We start from the raw sequence: 18627 nt of genomic DNA on the forward strand, positions 1-18627 counted from the left end.
AGGTAAATTTTATAACTAAGTAAATAGATTTAGAGAAGTGATTTTCTCATAATCATAAAACAAGTTACTGTGAAAGGACAGATGGGAAACAGGTCCCTCCTCACTCCAAGTCCAGGGTTTTTTGTTTTGTTTTTTTGCATTCTATTCCACAGTCTCCCAAGAAGGCTGTCCAATAAACATTTGTGCAAAGACTAATGGAATGAACCTCTCTTGGCACTCAGTGTCTTCCTCGCTGTACACTCTTTTATATGGTATCAACGACACCTACATTCATTCTTCTTTTACTAGGCTCTAAGATCCATGAGATCTCCACGTCATTTATTTTCATGATCCTCACAGAAAAGGCCCTTTAAATAAGTGGAAGGCACCAAGGCCTAGGGAAGAGCTAACCACTAGGAATGTAACTCAGAAGTACGATGGCACCATAAGAAAACAGAAGAGGCACTGCGGTAGAGTGGATCAAAAGCTGGTTTCTGAGTGATGATGACTGGGGTGAAGTTTCACCTCTAAACCATACTGGCTATGACCCTGGGCAAGTCACTGAACCTCTTGATGCTCTGGTCCAATCTCTAAGATGGCAAGCTGTTAAATGGTGGCCTATCTGACCTAGCAGAGGGGATTTCCTTACTGGGAATTACCTATATCAATGAAATCAAAAGTTTGGACTCAGAAAAAATAAAGAATCAACTGTTGCAGAGTAAAAAATGCAGACCCAGAAAAGGGTAATGATTTTTTAAAAAGCAGCTATAAGCAGATCAAATGCAGCAACCACATTACTTATTCTTGAGGACAGAGGATGAAAAGAACTCCCTTTAAGTGGTAGTAACTACGGTTAATAAATACTGTCTACTCAGATGGAGGCTGTCTCTTGGTTGACTTTTCTGTGTTACATCAGAGTTTGGGGTTGAGAGTAGATACTGGAAAGTGACTGTGGTATAAAGAATAAAAATTCTAAAAAAATACAATAAAAAGTATGATCACACATATAAATAGTGGCACTAAATAAATGTCAAAAGAAAACATTTTGTAGTCGTTAGAAAACTATGGATAGCCACAATCCCATTACATAATAGTTTTATCTCAGTTAGTTGACTATATCGCACAATTATAAAAGTTACCTTATAAGGAGAGATATGAGTGTCTGAAGGAAAGGCTAACATTCCCATCACTTGTCGAACCTCATCCAACTGACTTCCTTCAGCTTGACTGAAGTGCTTTCTTGCGTGTCTAAAAAACAATTTGGAATATTGCAATCTATATTATTCACCTTAATGAATCTGAGATGAAAAATAAAAGCATTTGTATAATCTGTATAAAAATGATTAGGAAAAGGAAAGCTTAGCTGCAAACTCTTAGGGATTCTAGACACAAAATCACCAGTATAACATACATACACTAGACATGAAGAGAGAATTTATTTTAGTATTAAGAGAAGTTATCACATATCTGAAGCTCCAAGCTCAAAAACAGTAACATCATATTCAATTTATCTGCTCATTTCCATCTATCACAGTAATTCCTATCATTTGACAGAAAACTGGCAAAGCAATCAAGAAATCAGATCTCTGTCTATTCTGTTAGAAATAACAGTGGACGTTTTCATGCAAGTCCAAAGGTGGCAAAAGTCGTCATTAACTAAATCATTTCATTTACGAAAATGCAAACCAAGAATGAAATGAAGCAAGTATGTAACACTTTACAGGATATACTAGAGACCACATTAATCATTAGATATGAACTTGCTCATTCACATTTTACTTTCCAATCATCTGTTTTAAAAAATTTTTTATCATGGATTTATATAGCACTCTTACAAAACTATAAGACCCTTCAGTTGCCAAATAGAAACAAATGAGTTCACTTAAATTCACAAACACACTTCAAAGACTAGCTATTCTTCACTTGTCCAAATTCTTTAGACACAGAAAATGGGAATGGGCTGCAGTTAATGGTCTATTAAATTTTTGTCATTTTTTTAAACATCATGATAATTTCCCCCAGTACCCTTTCCCTTCCCTCTCCAAGAGTAATCATGTATAAAAAATATCTTAAAAGTTAAAAAAAAAAAGATGGAAAAAAAATCAGCATAAGTGCTCAGAACTTCAACAAAGTCTGAACATGCCGGCAATGGACAACATACTTGTAGAATTCCTACCTCTGCAAAAGGGGGAGGATAGACATCTTCTCACACTTGTTCTTTCAAGTAATTTTTGTGCTTTGAAATTCGGCTACATTTTCATTCAACTGTTCTTTCCATCTACATTGCTTCAGTCACTGTGCATACTGTTTCCTTAGCTTTGCTTATTTCGAGATGTATCAGGTTCATGGAGATCTTTCTCTATTCGTCATATCATCATTTTTTAGAGCACAGTAACATTCCATTACATTCATGTACCAGTTTGTTGTTGGTCATTCCCTTATCGATGGACATCTACTGTTTCCAATTTTTTGTTATCACAAAAAAGCTGCTATAAAATTTTTGGTGTACATGGGGACTTTCTTCCAAATAATGTTACCTTTGAGGTTTTATATAGTAGTGGAATCTCTGGGTCAAAATGTAGGGACATTTTAGTCACTGTATTTGCATAATACAAAACTACTTTTTAAAATGGTTGTACTGATTGACAGCTCTGCCAATAATGCACTAGTGTGCCTCATCTTCCCACAATTCCTCCAACACTGAATATTCCCATTTTTTGGTTATGTTTACCAATTTGTAGGATGTGAGGTAAAACCTCAAGGTTGTTTGGATTTCCATTTCTCTTATTATTAGTCATCTGGAGCCCTTTTTTGTATAGGGTTGTTAATAGTTTGTAATTCTTCTTTTATGAACTGTTGAGTCAAATCCTTTGTATGATCTATTTTGGAAGCTACTACAATTATGTCAACGGAGTGCAAAGTCTAGGAGGTTCCACAAAGCTGGAAAGGTCTCAAGTATAGTTCCAGTGGTAGCTTGTGTCTGCTGTCTGAGAACCAGTCTTTCTTTGTACAAGAAGACATGACACAAGTAGCTAAGCTCCTAGGTGAGCAATCCCTGGCCAGGGCAAGCTCTGAAACAAGGGAAAAGATGAAATGTTTCTCTGACCTGAGCAGTGCTCTTCCACTCCTACAGTGGCAGACTGGTAACAAAATGGGCAGAAGCTACCCAGAATCAATGTTTTTATGTGATAAACAGTAATTTAATTGTTGGTACTTTAAATACATGATACTTGTTCAATAACCAACAAGCCTATACACTACTCATGGAGAAATTAAATCACATCCATATTGACCTTGTTATATAAATAAAAGCATTAATGAAATGAAAGTTGCAGATAGATGGGAGGACAATTTACAGGTTCTCCTTGTAGAGGAATATAAAGGAGTTGGTGGAGTTGATTCTAGTGGGCATCCAAAGGCAACAAAACTCACTTCATGGAATACTTGGTCATTCTACCTTGTGGTGCTGAACGAGTACAAAGAAAAAGCTACTTTGCACATAACTGTGCCTTAGATCTAGACATCGGCATCAGAGGATAAGAAGGTGGAGAAATTCTATGAAGAACCTGGTAAAATTCTTCAAGTTAAATCAACATACACTTCAAGTTAATGAAAGGCGTATTGAAAAAAAAATGACTTAAGATCAGGAAACAAAAGAGGCCAAAGTTTTTCAGACAAAACAGATACCTCACGTTCACAACTGTGATTACTGTCTTCAAGAAGAGAGTAGAACATTGTCCTTTCTATTAAAATGGTAAGTAAACTACAAGAAGGCAAAGGATATGGACTATTAGTTTCAGTTACTCTTTAGAGAGGTCTTATTTAACTCTTCTTAACTCTGTAGAGGATTTGTTTCTTTTTTGGGAAGTCTCTGGATGTCAAAACAAAATGAAACTTTTTTTTTAAGGCTGAGAAACACTGGCACTGAATGACATGCAAAAATAAGAAATTGAATATATTGAAAATACCTGCTTACAGATGTGGAAGTAATTTCTAAATCATCTGGTTGTTTACTGTAGAACTAGGGATTTGTTAAAGCAGAGAGAAAAACTGCCAGCAGATAAAAATAAAGGAAAAAGATGAGGAGATATGGCAGGAAAACATGACCTAAACTGCAACCTGATATGTTTAAATAAGCCACTGATGTTGAAAAATAAGAAAGGGATAAAGGAACAAACAACACCATACACTATAACCATTTCATACACACACACACACACACACACACACACACACACACACACACACACATATCCAAATACAAAGCAACTAGTATAACAAAGGGTTCAAAGATCCTAGAACCACTTCAGTCAGTAAACACTTGATCTCCTGGCCAAGTAGAAAGATGTGACAGCCAGGGCACCATCAAGTTAGAACATAAAGTCATTCTGAAAACTTTAAGAAGAGAATGGAGAAAAAATATTAACAGTTTGCTCACAAAACAATAGGGAACAATGGAAAAAGAAAGTAAGGTTGCCAAAAGATGGCCCAATTAAATCAGATCATTCTAAGAGCATTTAAAGATAAAATTGGAAGGAGATGGACAAAAACTGGAAATAATCTGTCGACATTTTTATAACAAACTATTTTCTTTTAAAAGTGTCAATGGAGTCACCAAATTTGGACCCTAACATCCCAGCCCATGACACGCTACAAGAAGGAATAAAAAGAAAACTAAACATATCCGGATAAAGGTAGAAGAACAGCTCGATCTAAATATACACAGAGATGTGTGCTGAAACTAAAGCAATTCTGAGGGCCTTTAAAAAAGCAATATTAAAGAATATTATTCCTTCCCCAAAAGTTTATATGAGCAGATATCAATAACTGCTGACCTGCAGGTCTACTACTTCGCCTCTATGGTAATATTTTATACATGTGTCAAGGGTACCTTTGATGAAAAAAAAAAATCAAAAGGGACCATGTAGGCTTTTCCAAATAACATTCTCCAGTGGACTACAACTATAAACTCAGGAGTGATAGAAAAGTAGAGAGAATACAAAAGCTCAGTGTTTGTTGACTATATAAAAAGCACTTTATTTGGTAAACTCTCCTCAAACAAAATAGCTCCCACATGTCAAAACTGTACAAAATTCCTTGATAGATTGCTCTGAGAGACCTTCATTGATGACTCTGATAAATACCGTCATGAGGTGTGAAACAGAGGAAATGTATGCACGACAGATGATATCATGCTTACTACATCAAGTTTTAGAACACTAGAGAGCCTCCTAAAAGAGATTCCCAATTACTTAAGAGTTCAGCCAAGTAATACACAGAGGGAAAACCAAATGGATGACAAATACATACTTTCTAGATTATGGCATATGGTTGAAAGGGCAGTCACTTGAGTGTATCTATCAGCACATCTATCTTGGACAGATATGACAGATGGCTGAGAAATGAATAGGAAGAAGACAGTAGGCTGGATTGCATTTGGGTACTGCAATCAATGATGCTGACAAGTATCCTGAAACAAGTACTCATCTTTTTTAACACTAACATATTCTCAATGATAGGTGTGAATCATAAAGAAACAAAATTGTGGGTCACTAAAAGGCTAATGAAGAGATGAAAGATGGATATGAAGTAGGGGCTGCATCTTCGTATCTAATGATAAACTTTGTGCAAAAAGTGGAGTAAAAGATATCACAGAAATCCACAAGTAGTTTTTTTGCTGAAAAAGTAATTGGGTAAGCAAAAGTAAAGAGTAAGAGATTATTCACAATGACATAATCACATATCAACTGAAGAAGGGGCAAATAAATACATTGGACTTACAGTTTCAGTCCTTAGGGGAGACTCAGGAGCTGTAAGGATAAGCCAGAAGCTTGTTAGACTGAGTTGACACAATGGTGAATTAGGTGCCAATCATCAGGAGAATCCAATAACCCATTTTCCAGTATCTCTTCTGCTCCCCGTTACGTGAATGATGAGTTTATGATCACATTTGCAAGCTCCTTTACTACTCTATGAGGCAAACTGTCTGGGTCTGAAGACTGGAATATTTCAATTAGCTCTCATTTACTACTCTCTAGAGGAAGCTGGGTGGCACAGTGGATAAAACATTGGATCTGGAATCAGAAGACCAAGCTGAAAACTGGCCTCAGACACTTACTGTGTGTCCTTGAGCAAGTCACTTAACTGCTGTCTATCACAGTTTCCCCATGTGTAAAATGCAGATAATAGTAGCACCTACCTCCCAGAGTTTTTGTGAGCATAAAATGAGATATATGTAAAGTACTTTGGAAACCTGAAAGTGCTACACAGATGCAATTATGATTATGATTACTGTTATGATCATTCTCTTTTCTTGAGTTAATTCAATTCTTTTTTTAAAATATAAATTTATTTTTCATTTTTGACATTCACTTCCACAAGTTTTTGAGTTCCAAATTTTCACCCCATCTCCCTCCTCCCCCCACCCCAAGATGGCATGCATTCTGAATATCCCTTCTCCTAGTCTGTCCTCTCTTCTATCTCTCTCCCCTTCTCTTATCCCCCTCCCCTTCTATTTTCCTGTAGGGCAGGATAGACTTCTGTACCCCATTTCCCGTATTTCTTATTTCCCAGTACCATGTGAAAACAATTTTTTAAACATATGTTTTTTAAAACTTTAGGTTTCAAATTTTCTCTCTTCGTCCCTCCCTACCCACCCTCATTGAAAAGGCAAGCAACTCAATATAGGTTGTACATGTGCAGTTATGCAAAACACTTCCATAGTAGACATGTTGTGAAAAACTAACTCTATTTCCCTTAATCCTATCCTGCCCTCCCGTTTATTCTATTCTTTCTTTTGACCCTGTTCCTCCTCAGAAATATTTACTTCTGATTACCCTCTTTCCCAATCTGCCCTCCTCTCTATCAACCCCCTGCTCTCTTGTCCCCTTCTTCCCCTATTTTCCTGTAGGGTAAGACAGATTTCCATACCCAATTGAATGTGTATGTTATTCCCTCCTTAAGCCAAATCCTATGAGAATAAGATTCACTCATTTTCTCTCACCTTCCCCTGTTTCCCCTCCACTGTAAGAGACTTTTCTTTTCTGTTTTTTTTATTTGTGAGATAAGTTACCCCATTCTACCTCTCCCTTTCTTCTTCTCCGAGTATCATCCTCTCTTATCCCTTACTTTTATTCTCCAGATATGACCCCTTAGTCTTCAGCTCACCCTGTGCCCTCTATCTATCTATCTATCTACATATACATACGTATAATTTTTTCCCTCCAACTACCCTAATACTGACAAAGGTCTCATGAGTTATAAACATCATCTTTCCATGCAGGAAAATTCAGTTCTCTCTTAAGGATGTCAGTCCTACTCTTCACATTTTAAAGCTTGTTCTACTAGACTTAGAAGACAGAAAAAAAAATAGGAATGGAATTATTTTGCTTTCTGACTTCATTGAACATGCTACATTCCTCAAACTAAAAACTTTTCTTCTTTGTACATGTTCTTGTTCAGAATTTAGCTGGAAAAAAAAATCTCACCTCATTCTGAGTTCTGGCATTCTTGAAATGACTTATTGCTATTGCTTTGTATATATATTCTTAGTTCTAAGTTCCTTTTGTATATGGTCTTTTAAAATGGAAGAATTATATATCAAAATCATATAAGATGCAAGAATGCATTTAAATGGGAATGTAAAATCTGTGTCTAATCCAAGGAACTATGTTAAAATGAATGAGAAATTATGCAATTTCAAATGTCAGGTGGCCTTTGTAAATAGACTGATATGACTTGATAACAGGCCTGGGGCTGACATCCAGGGGAAGACAGTATTCTAAAACTTAAGGGCTCTGGAACGAGAAAGCTCTCACTCTTGAGCCAGCCGAGATTTGAAAGTCTTTTTTTGAATTAAATTGATCATAATTAAGAGAAGGAAGAACCGAATGTTAGGTAGTCCTTGATCTTTTCAAGAATAAATTCTTCCAAAGCCTTTGAAGATAAGGATCAAAGTTTTAAAAATGTTTGTCATTTTAACTGTCAAAGTTTTGCCAACAGAGACGCTCATTTATGTCAAAGTTTTCTATGTCAATTTTATGACAGCCTTTCATAACACATTTCTATTGTAGGCAGACTGATATTTGTTGATAAATTTTGTAAAGGACATACTTCTTTTATATAATAATTCACCCATTTATGCCCAATAATTCAACCATAGGTCTATCATTTGACTCAGGAAAGTTAATTCACAAGGAATTTGACCCATATTGACTAAACTTAGATCAGATATTACCAAAAACTTCAGGAAGTTAATAGTAGACAGGCCAAAGGAACAACTTATAGTCTCAGAGTTTGTACCAAGGGTACTGGTCAAGCCTGGATCACTGGAAAGCCTGGGGGAAATTAATTTTGACCCTCACAGTTCAGAAGACTACCAGGCACATAGATAAGCTGTGAAGCTCCTCTGCCATGCAAATCTGTCTCTGTGTATTTGTGAGGAGGCAGTCATTAAAGCTAGACTGTCAGGATTCTCCTTCTCCACAGGCCCTTCTGCTTCCTTCACTCTTTTCATACTTTATTCTTCCAGAATTATTTCACTTCTCCATGGGATGAATCTGGAGTCAACATTTTCTCTGAAGGACTGCCATGACAGTAATAACAGTTCATATTTTTATGATACTTTATGGTTTACAAGACATTTTCTTTACAACAATGTGAGGTAGGGAGGCAGGTAATACAAGGATTATCTTCATTTTATGTACAAGTAAATCATGACACAAAAGGCTAGGGAGTAACAGAGCTAGAAGCTGGACCATTCCAGTGCTCTTGCCACTATGCCATACTGCCTTTCTACAGGTTCCCACCAAGTGCTTCAGTTCCCATTCCCAAAATCCAATGGGAGCCATTCCCTAGGGTCAGGCTCTTAACTTCTTCTCACTGACTAGAAAAAACAGCAGCCTTCCTAATGGCTGTGAAGCGATATATGAAGGACTCACCGGCTGGGCGCCATGTTGCTGTTGAGAAAAGAGGATCATCAAGTCACCTCAAAGAGATGCTAAAAGGTCAGTGCTTCAAGTGTGCAGCAGTTTTATGCCCCAAAAGGGAATCCCAACTAGCAACTTCACCAAGAGTTGTTGATTTTTGTCCTTGCTTAACCTAATCTCACAGCCTAGAAAGAGCCATGCCAAGAATATGAAAATCCCTGTAACAGAAAGGAAGACTCCTAAAGAAGCAGGGTAACAGGATAACACAAGACCTGGCAGACTCTACTAAGAAGAGGAGATCTTGGAGTATAATTGTCTAAGCAGTCAAAGAGCCCTAAAACCAAGAAAACCATCTCCTATAAAGCTGTGTATAATTCTACAGGGAAAAAAATGGATCTTCAGTGGAACAGTGGACTTTTCTTGATGAAAAGATCAGAGTGGAATAAGACTCCTGAAATATGAACACAAGACAAGAGAAACTTTCTCTCATGGATTCAACTCTCATCTCTATGCAGATAACTTCCAATTCTATATTTCCAACACTAGTTTGCCAAATTTATATATTCATTTCCAACCGACTGTCTGTCATCTCCAATGGGATGTCCCACAGTATCTGAAAGTTAGCATATCCAAAACAGAATCCATTCTCCTTCTCAGCCCTTTTTACCTTTTGCCCAAACGTCCTGATTTCTTGCAAGGATACCATCTCCCAGTCTCTCAAGTCCACAACCTCGGAGTTATCCTTCAATCCTCATTCTGCCACATCCCACACAACCAATCAATTGCTAAACTGTATATTTCTTCCTCTACAACATTTCTCATCATTGTCTGTCCTCTTCCTTCTTACTTAGGCTCTTCTCACCTCTCACATGGGCTATTAAAATAGCTTTCTAATTTGTCTTCATGCACCCACCTTCTCAACTGTTCTAAAGCACAAATCTGCCCATCTAAGCCCTCTGGCTCAAGAAGCAGCAGTGACTCTCTATTCCCTCTAGGATAAAACACAAACACCTGTACATATTTAAGCTGCCTCATGCTCTGGCTCAAATATCTCTTTTCCAGGCTGATTGCATATACTCTACATTAGAGCCAGTTGGTCTCCTTGCTGTTTTCCATACACAACAAATAATTTATCATCTTCAGGCTCCTGTACTTAGGCATCTCTCCTTCCTCATTCTGGTTTCTCAGAACCTGTAACTCCCTTTAAAGCACAGCTCAAGCTCCATCTCATCCTTCCCCCAGGTTATTATGCAGACTCCTTTCTTTGAAAATTGCATTGTACTTGGTTCTTTGTATATATTTTATTTTTACTTATTTGTGAAGGCAAGCTTCTTTAGGGCAGGGACTATTTTCTTTTTGTCACTGTATCTGTAGCACCCAGAACAGTGCTTGACACATAATGGACATTTAGCTAATGCTTGCTGAATTGCATGATTATCATCAATACAACCGTGTCTAGGATGGTATCACTGCATGCCTGGGTTTTCTGTCCCTTATTTTTTCTCTTGCAAGTTTATACTATAGATAGCCTCAAGAGAATTCTAAATACAGTTTGCACCATCTGTCACTCTTTTCAACAACCTTGGTGGTTTGTTATTGAATATTAGTTCAGCTTTCAATAACCTCCAGAACCAGGTACTTCTTATCTTATTCCTCTCTTTCCCCAGCTCCCCCCTGCATAGACAAGTATTCCCTCTGTGCTTCTCCAAAGGCTACAAATGTGAAGTCTTTATTTCTTTACCCAGAGGCAGATTTAGATCTTCCTTGATTATAAAAATCATACAGCAATGTACTTTCTTTTCATGACCAGTTTCTATCCCTAACCTCCTTCAAAAATAGGTTCAAACAAGTTGTGATATATGATCATACTGGAATATTACTGTACTATAAGAAACATTAAGTAGGATGATTTCAGAAAAACCTGGAAAGACTTACATGGATTAATATAAAGTGAAGTGAGCAAAACCAGGAGAACATTGTACACAGTAACAGCAATATTGTATAATGAACAACTGTGAATGACTTAGCTATTCTCAGCAATACAACATAATGATCCAAGACAATCCCAAAGGACTCAAGATGAAAAATGCTCTCTGCCTCCAGAGAAAGAACTGATGTTGTCTGAATACAGACTGAAGCACTTTCTTTCTTCTTGCACAAAATGACTAATATGGAAATGTTTTACATGACTGCACATGTAAAATCTATATCAGACTGCTTACAGTCTCAGGGAGAGAAGAGAAAGAGGGAGGGATAGAACTTGGAACGTAAAACTTAAAAAAAAAACCACAACAAAATATTAAAAATCATTTTTACATGTAACTGGAGGAAAAATAAAATATTAGTTTAAAAAACAAGTTAAAAATTCTGTTTAAGAAGACTCGTGTGACCTTATTTTCCCCCAGTAACTTTTCTGCTTATCAGTGTCTAATATTGCATATTGTATACTTTCATATTCTCTCAGAAAATGAAAACTTAAATAGAACAAAACTCTGCAAGATCATTTAGCCCAACCCCTCATTTTATAAAAGATGCCAGGGACAACATAACTTCAGAAAAGCTGTCCTACTGATAACTGGAGTTTCTCTAAAGATGGAAAAGTATCCCTGTAGGCTATGCAAATTTGGTCATGATATAGATGGACTTCAGAAAGTAAAGACAGTTAATAACTACTATGGGATTGTCAGACTACCTCTCAGACAGATGCTTGATATCAAGAAGAAACATAACACTAGCTGCATGAAATGACCTGAAAGTACTCTGACAAAGATTGTGACGGGCTGTGGTGTTACTCAATGTAAGGTCAGGTAAGCTGAACTGCACATGTGAGAGTCTGCTAGTGGGCAGCACATGAATGTCTCTGCCTAAAGAAAAGGATCATTGGATAAAGTCTGAGTGCCTTGGCCTTGAGGGTCAAATGGTCTAGTAAGGAGGAAGTAAGCTACTGTAGGGAAAGAACCATGTATCCATCATTTCCTATTTTGGGAAGCAGAGTTTCTGGAGGTGGCACTGTGGGCAGTCAGAAAGACCTCGAGAGCAGAGGCAGACTGATAGTTGCTTTGGCCTTTTTGTGATGATTCACCAGAAGGGTCCTGAGGTCTTACCCTATTTATCTCTTTGGGTAAGAAGGCAGGATGGTCCCTGAATTCAGGGAGGAGGGAAAGACATATCTCACACAAGGTACGTGGATTGCTGAGGCCTGGAAAGTGCTGCATAATCACTTTCTGAAAAAGGCAGCATGATATAGTGGAAAGAACAATACAATTGGAATCATGTGACCTGGATTCAAATTCCAGATCTACTAGCTCTGTGACTGCAACCTCTTTGAGTCTCTGTTTCTTCATCTATAACATGGTGCTTCTATAACATACTAACTACACCTTTCTGGGCTGTCAGGACTAAAATGTTTTGTAAACTTTTAAGTGTTATATAAATGTGAATTCTTTCACTAAAATCCTATCTCCAAACCTTGTTCTGGAGTGGAGATAACTCTGGAGTAATGATGCTCTGATAGACCTTTTATATAAAATATAAAAGGCTTTGAGTATGTGTTAGATGGTGGTCCATGGAGCAGACTGGATAAGTTTGGGGAGGCTTATCATCTCGAGGTTGGCCACACAAATGAAAGGTGATGGATGTTTTAGCAGTAACACTGAAAGACCACGTATAGAAAAAAGAATTGCAATCTGGGGCAGTGGAGAGAACACTCAAATCCAAAAAAATTATAGGTCTTTGGTGAAGAGGAGTGAGAAGCTACTATTAAAAAGGGCATCTTAACCAGAATTAGGGTAGCTTATAGTTGCTGTGTAACCGGGAGAGCTGATCTTTGTTGTCCCTCATTTCTGGGAGATGATGTCTCCCAAATATTTGGGGGATGCACACTAATCTGTAAGAATGCATAGTTAGGTGGCTCCAGAAATCTGCCAGCCTCTTCTATGCCTATTTTTTGTTACTTTAATGTATCAATCTAAGAAACAAGGCTCTGTACTCAAAATCAGATATCACTGGCCTTGGGGGCAGAGGAGGAGGAAAAGTGAATGTTTCTTTTCTTCTTAATATAATGGGAAGCCACCTGATTGTCTGATACACTGAGACTCTTTCAATCTGTCTAATTCTGAGGGCCCTTAAGGACAGTGTGAAGGCTCTACTTTTAATATGTGAACATGGTCAGGCTTTTTCTTGACAAGATCGAGTAACCTGGGTCCCCAAATAACGGGTGTATCTGTTTGTAGATGAGTCTCTAAGAAATGCAACAACTGTTGGTAGGCTGGTGAGGGAGACCTGGCATATCGTAGCTCTTTCTGAGGTATGCTTAGTTCATTAAAACACAGTTAATTACACCTGAAAGTTAAGGAGAAGTGGAGTGAGGTGAGAAATGGTATTAGAAGCCAAGAAAAGAATTTCTTGCCTAGTTCAGGATATGTCAGTGAGTCTTGACAGAAGAGGGAATGAACTGGCTAGGAAAAAACAAAAACAGAAACTTGATAAGTTGAAAAAGTCCTAGACTTGGGAATTAGAGACCCTGAGTTCAAAACCCAGGTCTGGTATGCATTCCCTATAGGGCCTTGGGCAAGTAACTTTATCTCCAAGGCTCAGTTTCTCTGACTGTAAAATAAGGTGGTTAGATGCTATGATCCTGTAAATCTTCTCATCAGATATTTGTTTAAAATGGATGGGGGTTGGACAAAGGGGCCCTACCAAGTTCGAATCTTTCCTTGTTATACTGCTCTACTTTGATCAATGAATTAATAAACATTTATTAAATGCCTACTATGTATCAGGCACTGCGCAAAGTGCTAGGGATAAAGTACAAAGAATGAAACAATCCCTAACTGGAAGAAGAGGATCTATGGGGGAGACAACAAAGACCCATAAAACTATATAAAGCATAAATATAAATTTAATAAATACAAATACATACAAAACAGTTTGAGAGGGAGGACACTGGCTGTTGGGGAGATCAGGAAAGGCTTCCTTAGAAGATGGTGCCTGAGCTGCCATCTTAAAGGAAGAGAGGGCTTCTATGAAGTAGAGGCCAGGGGACAGTGCATCCCAGGCATGGGGAAATGTGCAAAGGCACAGAGAAGAGTGTCACAAGTGGGTGTGGCTGGACTGTAGAGTTTGGAGGAGGAAATAAGGTCCAATGAGGCTGGAAAGATAGGCTGGGACCAGGGACAGGTGATGAAGGTGAGAGATACATCCCACAGATTGTGTACCTGGATGACTTGCTTTGGTTTTGGAAGTTACAAGGAGAAAGAGTTATTGAGAAATGACAGAGTCACCTTTGGTGATCCTGGGCAAATTACTGTCTCTTGCTGTAAAATTGGGGGAAGGGGGTGTTTGGAGTAGACAGGCTTTAGGGCCCTTTCTACATCTAAGATTCCAACTTTGATTCTGTGTGAGTGTCTTTGCTCTCCCCACCCTTTTGTCTGGCAATTTGGGTCCTCTCAGTTATTCGAGAAATAAAGGCCAAGAGTAGGTACACACCCTACCTAACTCTACTCTCCAGTAACTCCAAGTGACTGGGAATGGCCAGAAAGGTTAAAACCTTCCAAAGAGTCTCATCAGCATGACTGTAGTCAACTAAAGGAAAAGCTGACCTTTCCATGTCTTAAAAGAGAAACTTCTTTAATGACAAAATAAGTTGTTGATGGTAAGACCATATGAATGTTAGACTTCTACATACATATGTTTAGTAAACAAAAAAGCCCTCAATGTTCTTTTTATGTTTTTATTTCTTAAACTTTTTGAGAACTATTTTATTACTATCAAAGAAGATATAACAATCTACCTCTGGGAAAAAAAAAGACATACATATTAAAGACATCACTGCCAGGAAAACCCAAAATATAGGAAACATTACATAGTTATCCCATACACATAAAATTGAGTTATCCAGGATTCAATAACTTGGTAAGCTATAAAAGAGGCATCTGAGCTGAGCATGAAGGAAGATGAGCATTCTAAGAGGCAGAGATAAGGAGGGAGTACATTCTGGGCAAAGAGGGACTGTCTGTCCAAAGGCAAAGGAAAGGGCCAGAGACGTAATGCTGAGTTTTAGGAATGGTGAGTAGGTCAATCTAGGTAGGTCATAAAGTGTAAAAAGGAGAACAGGAAATCAGCCTGGAAAGGTATTTAGGTGGAAGTCTACTGTGGGGGACTTTAAATACCACAATGAGGAATTCGAGGCAATAAAGAGTCACTGAGAATTCATGACTAGAGAAGGGACATGTTTGGATCTGGGCTTTAAGAATAGCAATTTGGCAGCTGTGTGAAAGATAGATTAGAGAGGGAAGAGACCAGAAGCAGGGAGACTGCTTAGGAAGGAACTGCAATATTTCAGGTAAGAGATGAGGAGCCTAAACTATGGTTGAAGGGTGTGGGTGGAGAGAGCAGGAGACAGACAGCACTGATAGGTTGCTTTAAAACAGGCAAATGCTTCACATATAGTGTCTCACTGCAGAGGTTGTTGAGATAGAATTGACAAGTGGTAAATGACTAGATGCTGGAGGTTGGGGTAGGGACAGGCAGAAAAGAAAACGGAGTCAAGGAGGACTTCAAGGGCTCAAACCTGTGGGCTTAAACAGATGGTTCTATCTCCAAGTAGTTGAATTTGAGTTGCTGATGGGGGAAACCAAGTTGGAATACCAGTCACACAGTTGGTAAAGTGGGAGCTCGGTAGAAAAACTAGGGTTGCATAGAGCTTTGAGAGTCACCTGGGTAAATATAATTGAACCCCAGGAGAAAATGAACTCACCAAGAAAAAGAATACAAGAAAGAAGAGATCCCAGAACAGAACCATAGGAAATGACATGCTTACTGGGAAGGAGAGGGATGATGATCCAGCAAAAAGACTTACTATTTTGCCACTGTTTCCTCCTTTTAAAAATGAGTGAATGTCAAGGATCTGTAATTTCACTGGTGTGTTCCTATTCTCCAATGATGCAGATTTTAATCCCCTTATAATCTAAGTAAACTTTCTTTATGAGTCGCTATGCCCCAAACCATTCATTACCCAGGAACCAACCTTTTGGCAATGGATCTTTGTGGATTCAGCAGGGTGAATACTCAGACACAAGAGGCACAGTCTATTGCCAATTCTATACTTGAAGTCTTTCCACTTTGGTAGGACCTTCCAGAGCCTAAGCTATACTGACATATCCTAGAAGTCCCCTCCAGACCATAAAGAGACAATGAAAGAGGAGTTGACTAGAAGTGAATGAATTTGAGTGGAAAGGGGGACATCAGTTTCAACTGAGTTTTCACCTATTTTTTGTTTGCATCCCAACTTTAACATTAAACACATAATTTCTGTAAATTCTTAAAGCTTGTACTTTCAAAGCTGCCCTTGGAAACTACTGAAGAGCCACTCAATAACCCACATCATGCTTTTAAAAGCATCAGATATTTAAACATTGTTATTAAATAAGATATATATTTTTAAAGCTCACATCAATTGTAGCCTAAAAGCAACATGTCACTTTGGAGGTTCTCGGTAGGCAGTAAGCAAAGCTTTCAAACTTATTTAAACACCAGCTGCGTTTCCACAAAATGTCAGCTCTCCTACTTCCACTCATACAGGAAACTACTTGGTAAACAGCCTCTTTCTCTGCTTCCTAATGGATGCCTGACCTATTTACTGCACCATGGACACAATTCTGAAAGAATCCTGCTGCAGGCACTTAACACAAGCAAGCTAATAAAAACAGGAGAGGAGATCTGGACTGGCTAACAGCACTGAGAAATTTACACACCTAGCCAAAAGACCAAACAACACTCCTTCCTCTTCTCTCTCAGACCCTGATAAACCACAAGGTAATTTTTCAAGCACTGTGTGGTCATGAAAATATTTTAAAAATACATAAAATGAGAATAAGCTGTTTAACTATTACATGAATCACTGCATTTCTGAAAAGTTGTTTCTTTTAGGACAAAAAACCAGTGAAGAAATACTGAATACAGGCTGCACTATACAATCAGTGAATTGCTTCTGTCAAAAGCACAGGGTTAGGCAAAAAAAAAGGGTAGCTTTCAATTTCTTTCAATTTGTGGAAGTAAATGAATTAAGTGTAGTATCAATATAGTTAGCACTTGAGGAAATAGAAAGATTTTAATTTTTAGATACTTCTATGAAAACTCCCAGCCACCTACTCAGTTTGGAGACTTTTTAGAAAAGCACAAAATGGACGATGGTATTACCAGATTCAACATTCCATTTCAAATCTCCCTTTTAATTAGCCACTGAATGACCCAAACCAACCCAGACCTGGCTCACCTGTTCTCTTTCCTTCCTGAAATGGTTCTACTCAAGTAATCCTTTGCCTGAGAAACACAGTGCTCACATGGGCCCAGTTACAATCTTTTCCGTTAATATCCCTTTAACAGTACCGACTAATTCAAATGAGGAATTCTGCTCTTCTAATTTGAAACACTTGTATGCCTCTCACTCCTATTTACTCAGTAGCATCTCTGCTTTCAAAAACTCATGGAACGTCAGAGCTGCCAGGGACCTGAAAGTAACATAACTGAGTTGTGATGAGGAAATTAAGGCACTGGGACATGAAGTGACTTAGCGACAGTTACAGAGAAGTAGAAGAGCTGAGGTTTTATTGTTCTCTTTGCTTTTGTTCCATTACTTGGAATTTTCTGAAGCTGCTACCATAAATATTATGAAATCATCTCCTTTTTCACAATATCTCTGATTTTGAGAAACTATTACTACAATCCATTTGTGAATATTATTCAGTTTGGGGAAAAATCTCTTCACAAAATTCTGGCACCCATTTACCTGGGATACGTCACCTGAAAACTGATATACAGACCTACTCTGAAAGCTACAGTATAGACAAGGAGGACTGCCTACCTTTCCCCTGTTGTACAGCCCAATGTAACCTGCCATTAAAATGATAACTTACACATATGATGAAGGGAGATAATGAAAAGCAATGCAGAAAGCTTGAGCATAGGACCTCTTCTTCCTCCCCACCCTCAGAAAAGGCCCTTAGGCCAACGACACCCTCTTTTTTGCCCACTATTTGAAAGCAGCATTCCATGAGGCGGGGCCAACTTTAGTCCAGCTCAAGTTAGGTTCCTGATGGAAAGCTGGCACTTGGACAACAGTTCCACTTTTATTTCCTTTTTGGCCTTTCCCATGCTCCTGCTGGTTTCATTCATCATTGGCTTACAGTTCAATCAGGATATATTAAAACTAGGTTTCTTATTTGTGTCTCCCTTTATATATGTTACCAACAACACTATGGATGTTCGGTCCATGGGCAAAAAGCAGTTACAGCCAGACCTCACTTGTATAGCCACAGAGCTAGAACAAAGTAGACTGATTCACTGACATGTTCCCCTATTATCCTCCCTGAACTTTCCCTACCATTTCATCTAGCAACCTTAACTGAGGGTATACCTGTCAAAGCAGTGCAGTGTGGGGAAAAGAACACTGAATTTGGAAGCTAAAGACCTGAGTTATAATCTTGGCCTCGCTCCTTAAACTTGGTATGGTCTTAGTCTTTCTGGGACTCAAGTTTTTCCCTTAACACTGAAATAAGGGTGTTGGCCTAGCCCTAGATGATTTCAAGCTTCTCTGTACTCTCTCTATAATCTCATGAATTATCTTAATAAAGATCAATTTTAATTTCATGCATTTATCATGTGTATGTATATGTCTGTATATAGATATACGAAACTCACAGAATTACTAGCTATTTTTGTT

General features: G+C 38.2%; 1 protein-coding gene across 3 annotated transcripts in view; it reads right to left on the minus strand.

The window, feature by feature from the left end:
* MAEA (macrophage erythroblast attacher, E3 ubiquitin ligase) overlaps positions 1-18627 on the minus strand; it is a 141345-nt gene that overhangs the window by 16487 nt on the left and 106231 nt on the right. For all 3 annotated transcript variants that reach the window (XM_078148745.1, XM_020992257.2, XM_020992258.2), the window contains one exon: positions 1119-1227. In XM_078148745.1, the coding sequence (XP_078004871.1) occupies positions 1119-1227 (109 nt within the window). The remainder of the gene's footprint in view (positions 1-1118; positions 1228-18627) is intronic.

Source organism: Phascolarctos cinereus, unplaced genomic scaffold, assembly GCF_003287225.1.
Source record: "Phascolarctos cinereus isolate Bilbo 61053 unplaced genomic scaffold, phaCin_HiC Scaffold_9;HRSCAF=440, whole genome shotgun sequence".
Classification (NCBI taxonomy): Eukaryota; Metazoa; Chordata; class Mammalia; order Diprotodontia; family Phascolarctidae; genus Phascolarctos; species Phascolarctos cinereus.